Here is a 9,024-nt window from a genome sequence, read left to right on the forward strand (position 1 = left end):
GCAGAATAAATCTAAAGAATATCCGATTTGATTACGGCTGGGAGGAGAAGGCTATGCTATCAATAACTCCAAATGAAAATACTACTAGGGAAGATTGATAGAAGAATTGGGTCGCTACTCTGTATTTTGAAGCGGATAGATGAAAGACTTAGAGACTGAAAACATCGAGAAAGAGAGAATCTCAGGCTCTGCTAGGAATAGAATTGAATCGAGGAATTCATGGAAATAGCAGTGTAATTACAGAGTGGAAAAATTCTACAAGCACGTAAGAAAATTTGTCTCTTTTCATTTGATAGGCGTAACACGCAAGATTCTGAAATGGGCTAATGTTATAATCATTTTGCAAAATAATATCGCTTTCCATATTATAAAAAATATTGGACAGGAATAAATTCTATATGTAAAGCCAGAAATTCTGACTCATTCACACAAGAAGTTTGAGCAGATAAGTAACACGAATTTAGAAAATAAGAACTCAGGTGCAATACCCAAGCCGCATATCAAGCCTGAAGATGATAACAAAGTATCAAAACAGGCAAAAATAGTCCCCAAAGCAGTAGTTTGGAATTAAATTTTTGTTAAGTTTAGATAAATGATGAATATGTCCGAATTATTTCTCGTTATTTTGCAATGATGCGGAAGAAGGAATATTGCTTTTGAATACCATGAACAATATGAACAGGCTAAGAACGCTTTCAAAAAGAAAACTTAAAAAATATCAGTCTCTGAATCGTCATTCTCAGCATTAATATTATGTTCAAGCATTGTAACCAGGGTTGAATCCATATTTTTATTCCACATTATTCGCCGGAATTTTAGTGAACAAAACATGGAAGCATCAAGAAGAGAGAATGTATTTGATTCTTACATTGCTAGCCGCGGACGTCTTCCTCTTCCCAACCCTCGAACATCATCTCTTTCCCATTCCAGTTTTCTCTTCCGACGGTGAACCGTTCTACGATCTCTTCTAGACCTCAACCGGCGCGCCTCCAGACGCATCTAGATGCTCTTCCTCCCTACCCTCCCCCCCAACGAAGCCTCAAACCTCCCCCTGTTACGGTAGGGCCGGCTGCGCCTACCGGCCTACGGGCCGTTGCCTCACACCGTAATAGTGCATCCACGGGGACATTTATATCCAGGGAACCCTATTAAAACGCGTTTTTTTTTCCTCTACCTACCCTTCACTCACTCACCAGGAAAAACTCGAGGCTTTAGAGATTCCCCGCGGTCTTCGACCCCTCCTTCGCGTACCTCCAACTCCAGCTCGTGTCACGCCTCTAACCCTCCCCCATCGGGGTGTGCAGTGAAGGCACAATTGGATGGGGTTGGAGGAGGAGGAGGCGCGAGGAATGTATATAAGAGAGTGCCCGTGACATTGGTCGGCTCAAGCCGACGCGACCCCTGGCATCGAAGGTGTTGAAAGAGGCAGAGGAGGTGCGCTTTTTCGGGTGACGAACTACTGCGGCTGTCTCCGCACTGTTTTCCCGGAGGCTTCGTGAGGTAAGCCGATTATTACCTACTCCTAAGGGTGTGTTTGTCCCAGGCTGGAATTATTCCGAATGATTTTCATTCCAAACAGTCAATTCCCATTGGCTCGATTGCGATCAGAAATTTTGGTTTTGAAAATATTCTATTTCGATGACTCACTGCGAGGTCTCATTCCGTAAGGTTGAATTATTAAGTCAAATTATTAGGAAAAACTTGAATAAATTAATAGCAGCGGGCGTGACTCGGTGGAAATACTTTATCGCATGAGTTGAAGGAATAAAAAAGTTTCTTTTTCCACACGGTGATTTATTTTATCCCACCAAGATATCGTTGCATCGTAGCATTTCCAAGGTGAAGCGTTTTAGCGTAAAGTAATATTTCACCTTGAAAATGTAACGTTACGCCGAAACGAAACAATGGTCTGACAAAATAAATCATCATGTGGCAAAAGCAAAGCTTTTTTTTCAACTCCTACCATTTGAATTTGATTTTCATTGCAAATGGTTGATTCAGATTGGTTAGCGACGGGATTAATTTTAATTGTGTTAAAAATTTTCATTCCGACGATATGAGGCCTCGTAGTCGTTGGAGTGAAAAATCTCAAGCATAGTAAATTCTGAAGGCGTTGCAACCAATCAAAATCAATCATTTGGAATAAAAACCCGATCGGAATAGTTCCGATCAGTGTCAAACACAACTTCAGAGCTTGCATAGTCAAAGAGAATAATTAATTTTCCTTTCCAATTCTTTTGGTACATGGTAGTTAAACGTTGATTAGAGATGACGTATAGTTTTGTGTAGGTAGGTAATTGGAGGAGGCAGCCACAAGCATAGGTCGGTAGTGCCATTGGTAAGGGTGGGTACAGAGAAACCCAGCATCGTAATAAGCCTGCTCAAAGAAAGACGCTAGGGGTTGACGACAGGCTTTATTTACTCGCCACACTGCTCCCAAAAAGCCGTAGCGCAACCTCTAATGAAATCTCTTCCACCTTCGGGATTAGAATTTGGGCTCCCGGTTTGAGCAGCCAACACTCTAACAACAACGGAAACCCGACCTGATAAAATTATTACTAATAGCACCAAAAGGTATAGGCTCATCAACTGCTGTAACGTTAATTTAAAAATACAACTATTGATGAAGTAAAATCTATAGCAGCTTTTCTAATTTGCATGCAGATGGACCTATTGCTCCCTTACTTTCGAATAAGTTCTTGGCTATTTCATAGGTCGCCGATATTATACTTGGTACAATTTTAACACAGTTTTGGTGACAAATTTCTTTTATTTATTCACCTATGTGTAAATGGTACTGTTTTTTTACCTGATTATATCCTCTAATTTTTAAGTATTTGCTAATGGATACGATTTTCTCTCTCGTTTTAATTGAAAAGTAATGTATAGTTCATCGTTGCAATGGATTTATTAGAGCTATAGATCTTACATTATTAACTAAATTTAAGGTACGATTCACCTCTACATTTACTCAACTGAAAAATCATTCCATTGACCACATTTCATGGTGAACGGAGGGTAGTAAGAATTTATAAGGTTATGAGAGTGTTTTATCCTTCCATGAAAAGTATATTTAGGAAATCATATGATCCCAGGTGCAAAGGAGCCTCAACGATGAAATCATGTCTTTCATCGAAATTTCTATCTCTACATTATTTGAAATACACAGTTTTTCTAAGCATTCGTTAGAAGCGCTTGACATTTTTCGTCCTCAGTTTCTGGGATGAAACTCTAAATGGAAATCTTGAGAGTAATATTTGATGAGATATTTTCGTGAGTTCTTTCTTTTGGTTCAAAGTTACTTACCTACTTAGTTCCAATGTGCATCCAATGTGCGTAAATTCCGTAATTGAATGCTATATAAAAAAGTTACTGTGCTGGGCTGCATGAGAATTTTAATCTATATATATATATAAAAGAATGAACTCAAACGTAAATGCTTTTTAAAAAATAGCAACTGTAATAAGGTATATTATGGTGGGCCGCAATTGCCACACTAAATTTAAAGAAATAATAGGATATTTGTCAAGAGTCAATTTTTAGAATTTACAATATTTAGGCAATATGGCTTTTACAATACAAATAAAATTTATTTAATTTTTTGTGCTTATGCAACACCAAAAAATGTGAAAATGGGACATAAAATTCTTAGTAAAGTCTTGCAAAATTTTAATATTTTGACACCTATAAAGTTCTAAGGAAAAAAATTAAGTGGAAATCTTACGTTTATTTTTCAGGCAATAAGCATAAATATGTTGCTTTTCGTCAGCTTGGTTCTCTTTGCTGTGGCAAATGCCCAGATACCCGGCTTTACAGGCTGTCCGGCCTACCAAGCAATGGAAAATTTCGATATGGAAAAGGTAAGCTTCTCAAAAGTTAATGTCAGTGAAAATCGTAATGATAGGGATTCATTATTGTGCCAAAGATTCCTGACGGTTGAATTCTTTTCAACAATATCGTGGATGTAATTTAAGAGCATTTTATTGGTATTAAAATACAAAAGATTCCAGTGTCCCAAACATTTACATTCATACCTTGACTGCTTATTCGATATTCAGCTTTTCAAAAAATCGGAAAAATGGAAATATTTCGTCCATTGTATGTTAAGATGGATACGCTGAATTTATGTATCCCAGAAAAGAGGATGAGCTGCTTATTGCATGCTATTTCCTAAATTTGCTGTAAAATACAGTCATTTAAAAAGCAAAATCCGTATTACGGAGCTATAATGCAATCCTTTCGCAATTTCGATGAAGAATAGTGGGATTGAAAGAAATATTTGGACTGGAAAACGTTTTGATTTCCAGATTAATTAGCTTACAGATGTCCTATCTCAAGAATAAGTAGATATTTTTCATGGCAAACAGTCGATAATCATACGTGGTTATGGAAATAAAAAATGTAACTGCAATTTTGTTTTCAGTTCGCCGGCCGCTGGTACGAATCACAACGCTACTTTCAAGTCCTAGAAGTAGGCACTCGCTGCGTGGCTACTGTGTACAAAATTAAGCCGGATGGAAAGGTCGGCGTGGCCAACGAAATGGTTACAAGAATGTAAGCTTTCGATTTAATTTACTTTTTTAATGATAAATTGCTACTTAAACTAACTTCATTTTCCATAAAAGAATGATACCATACAAAAGATACACCGATGAAATTATCAATAATAATTTTTTTTTTCGCATGAAATTAATAAATACATCTTTCAATTTTCTAGAACTGGAATAAGGCGAGTGCTAGAAGGGGAACTGAAGAACGTTGGAAAATCTGGGGAGGCTAAGCTATCAGTGAAATACACTAATCTTCCAGGTATTGAGCATACTAATTTGATTTTTGAAGCTATATGTTCAAATTAATATGAATTTTATGTTGTTGTGGTAAAAAAATTTACTAAGAAAACATTTTCTTAAATTTCAGTATCATTTGACACGCAGTACAGCATTTTGGATACAGATTACGATAACTACGCCATTGCATGGTCATGTAATTCTCTGGGTCCATTCAGTTCAAGTAAGCGTAAACTTAATCCATTCACAAAAACAGCCTTACTTTAGTGTATTGGATAATTATCGGATTATGGATTTAGCGCTATCAACGAAGATATTCAACAAAATGAGAATAAACAGTTAACATTTTGTATTGATGTAAAGTGACGAAAAAATCCAAATTACTGAAATTGCGCAAGATAAAAGCACTAGAAAATGGGTAATATCGTAGGCAAAGGAGAATAATAAAATGAGTAGAGGAAGAATCCATTCCCAGTGCGATTTCAGTATAATATTTCATACTGATCCATTTAACCCTTTATAACCCAGAGGTGCTTCTGGGAGAAATCAAATTTCAAGGTTTTTCATTTTGAAAACTTAAAAATTTTGCCTTAGTTCATAATTACCGTGGCCGCTAAATATTTCCTCATTAAACTTAACAACACAAAGTAATACGTATTTTGGATATGTCCTCAAAAGAGCTGGAAGTTTCTAAATTTTTGATGTTGCTTATAACCAACATTGGGCTATAATGGGTTAATCTGCGACTGAGTTCAGCAAAAATGAAGGAATCAAAGTATTCCGACAAATAAAAACCTTCCATAAATCAAACAAAGGTGGTAGAAAAACCAACTTCTATCAAACGTAAAGAAAAATCATTATCAGTTGCCTGTAGTTCAGCAATGATATATATGATAAAATTCTAATATTTCATCAAATTTTGAAAATGTTGAAATGAGAGTGGAAGGGAGCAAGAGAGTGGACAAGTGGAAGGGAAAAAGGGCAAGGGACGGCCCCGAATGAGTTATATCGGACAGGTTATAAAGGATGTAAAAGAGAATAAGTATGTAGCTATGAAGAGATTAGCGGATAGGAGAGAGAAATGGAGAGCTGCGTCAAACCAATCTTAGGATTGTTGACTAATGATGATGATGATGTTGAAATGAGAGTAACAAAAGAGATTTTAAATCATGGAATGAAATAAATTTAAATCACCGAATAAAATAAGTCATTGTTATATAAGAGTTCTGCTGCATAAAAAATAAAGACTTTTCACCGCGGAACCTCGCCCTTATAGGTATACGGGGCAATAGTAATCCATCGGAAGAGGAGACAGGATTAAAAGAAATGTGATAACTTCAAAGTAATCTTTATAGTAATACAATATATTTATTTTCCGAACTCTCATTACCAATTCAGAGTTTTAATGTTTTTTTTTTTTAGAAAACCGTAGATATTGGGAAGCTTTGAACCTTCTCATATTGCAATGAGAAAATAAGGAATAACTGGCAAGTAAGAGCTTCATTATGCCGCACAAATTTATTCATTAATCAATATTGTATTTATATGTATATATATTACCCTATTATTGACTCCACGTTTGCGATAAATATATGGCATAATTATAAAGATGGAAACGCTTCATAATAATGAAAAGGAATTACTTCAAACAGGGCTGACACCTTAATTTAATTACTTTTTATTTATTACTAATTATTAATTACTTATTTAATTTATCACTAATTCAGTATCCATTAATTACGAATTTAGGATAAGCGAGAATCGAACAAAGATCTCCCGATTAGTTTTCATGTAAGATATCAGGACTTGGTGGTGTAAATGGCCGGGAAATATTAGTTCGTATCCGGAATTCCTTCGTGACGAATTTCATCGTCGATGAAAATTGCATGGCACCTGTACGTGTCACTTTGTACCCTGTTGTTTGCTATAGGCAATACTATGTAGAATCCTCCCCCAAAACACGATTAAATATCTGTTATTGGAAGCAATATAATTTTTATATCTGTTGTTATCTTTCCTCAGCACACGCTTGGGTTATGACGAGGAAGCGCGACCCGACAGAGGCCGTGCTCCAGAGGGCCTACGGCGTGCTCGACAAGATCGGCTTGAGCCGCAACTTCTTCGTCCGCTCAGACCAGAGCGAGTGCGAGGACCCCGTGCAGGAGTTGCCCGAGGTGGCGGCGGCGGGCCCAGCCAAGAAGCCTCTCGACACCTTCACCGCGTCCGCCCAAGAATCCGTCGCACCCATCGCCGCACAGGTTCACCACGCTGCCGGCACTAACGACGCCGCGCCGGCGCCCGCACCCTCCCGCGCCACCGTCCCGGCGCGGCCCTACGCAGCGGCCGTACCCCCGCCCATCCCGGTCGTGGCTGCAGCCCAGGCCGCGGCTGTCCCCGCACCCGTTGCTGACGAAGTGGTGCACCAAGCTCCCGTTGCCCATGTTGCAGTTCCAGTCGAGAATAGCGGCAAGAACTGATCGGTGCCGGCACAGATAGGGGACTGTGATCATGACCCACCGTGTTTAAAGGCAGCCGCCTTTTATGCGACCCGAGATTCATCGTCTGGAGGGTTACGTTTGAACCAATCGATATCAGTCTGAGTGAAAAAATTGCCGTTTTAAGTGCTTAAATAGTTTATAAAAGTTCTATGTCATTTGCTGCGATGCTGCGTGATAATTAGCACTTGAAATACGGAAAATAGCTCTATATTTATTCTAGATCGAGTTTATCTCTCTCGGAATGAGTTCGAGCGGTTCAAATATAACCTACTGGTTGGAAAATGACCTGCTTATAACGAAAGAGCGAAGAATCCTCCTTGATTTTGCGAAATACGTGATTGCAGGAAGGCTTCTCCAAAGACTCCAATATGGACAAGGCTTAGACTGCATTTGTTTAAGAGGGTGGATAAAAGCTGAAAAAACATTCTGCAGGCTAAAGTATATTCAAATTCGCAGTTCATGGGGATCTTCATCTTAACCAATTAAAGCGATATCGTGGATTAGCACTCTGCGATTTGGAATCTTAGGTTAGGGTCTCCGAGAGAAGTACAAAAAATTATGGTATTATATGCCCTTTTCGAGAGCCACAGAATTTCTATAGCGTATTATTTTGCCCAAGCAGGAAACAGTTATGCTTAATTTTTCATGAGATTATTCTAAAATGTATAATTCATCTGTATTCAAGGGAAAAAGCATTATATGTAGACTGAAAAATCCAATTAATTCTAGAAAAATAATTTTAGAATGATTTTTTTTGCCACCGAAGGAAATTATTTCGCTGAAGGAAGATTTCTAAAGGCTTCTAGCGATTTTCTATGAAGAATACCTTACCTAGGGGCATAATGTAAAAGGCAATAATGGAAACTATGTAGCTCTCCATCTTTCCTCGTAAATTTTCTCTACAATAAGCTATCCATTGCAGTTTGAATGAATGTCTTTTTTATTTTTCAATAAAATGCTGAAGCTAATTTTCCAATTGTTTTGTTTCCGTGTTTGTCCAAAATGTGAGAAGAATTTTCATTGAATGTGATTTATGAAGGTGAATACTAAAATTTTCATACGATTTGGAGAAATTCTTTGCCAATAACACTTAGGAAAAAATTCCAATGGCCTAATATATTTCGCAGTAAAGTCTAGTTACACTTCAACTTCGATGAAATCGAAACCATCGGAGATCCTAAGATGAATTTACCGATCAATAGCCACCAGGTAAGTATTCTGGGGGTAAAGACTATAGTTAGCATACGAAATTGTTCCTATGTAGGAAATTTTCGATAGTTGTTTGGAAATTTATATAGGTTGTACTTGATTACATAGTCTCATACATGGCCAAGAGATACTACAAAATGCTTTGCAAATACTCACTTTGAAATCACGTTTTTTTGGGGTAAAAAAACTATTTGAAGCACCAATTGTATGCGCAATCAAAGAAATCAGCGGAATGAGTTCCTAAGAAAACGGTTAGAAAAATCATCCACTCATCTCTGTTTTCTCAATGGATGACTAAATATTAGGCTTCATGGAGTATTGTTGATCAGAATTCTTTTCTTTTTGCGGATAAAATAGAGTAAAGTATCACTGCTAGTTAGTTTTTTGAAGCTACGGTGATAATCAATATGGGTTAATATAGAAAGTCAAGCAAGAACTTGCAAAGCTAGAGAAATGAGGACGAACTTATTTACTCCATAATATTTACCACCTTAAGTAATTCCATGGTTATATGCAAAATAGATGTACAG

At 37.4% G+C, this 9,024-nt stretch overlaps 1 protein-coding gene across 1 annotated transcript; it reads left to right on the forward strand.

Moving 5' to 3' along the window:
* The first annotated feature begins 1,364 nt into the window (after nt 1–1,364).
* Nucleotides 1,365–8,253, forward strand: LOC124153667 (apolipoprotein D-like). The gene is made up of 6 exons (XM_046526969.1): nt 1,365–1,500; nt 3,738–3,860; nt 4,424–4,554; nt 4,718–4,809; nt 4,918–5,010; nt 6,810–8,253. Exons 2-6 carry the CDS (start codon nt 3,753–3,755, stop codon nt 7,262–7,264), a joined length of 879 nt encoding a protein of 292 aa, XP_046382925.1. The 5' UTR covers nt 1,365–1,500; nt 3,738–3,752; the 3' UTR covers nt 7,265–8,253.
* Nucleotides 8,254–9,024: the final 771 nt, after the last annotated feature.

Source organism: Ischnura elegans, chromosome 2 (genome assembly GCF_921293095.1).
Source record: "Ischnura elegans chromosome 2, ioIscEleg1.1, whole genome shotgun sequence".
NCBI classification, from domain to species: domain Eukaryota; kingdom Metazoa; phylum Arthropoda; class Insecta; order Odonata; family Coenagrionidae; genus Ischnura; species Ischnura elegans.

Coding starts and splice junctions, on each gene's coding strand:
- LOC124153667 (XM_046526969.1), top strand. CDS start 3,753: ATGTTGCTTTTCGTCAGCTTGGTTCTCTTTGCTGTGGCAAATGCCCAG. Junction 3,861..4,423: donor AAAATTTCGATATGGAAAAG/GTAAGCTTCTCA, acceptor TTTTGTTTTCAG/TTCGCCGGCCGCTGGTACGA. Junction 4,810..4,917: donor GAAATACACTAATCTTCCAG/GTATTGAGCATA, acceptor CTTAAATTTCAG/TATCATTTGACACGCAGTAC.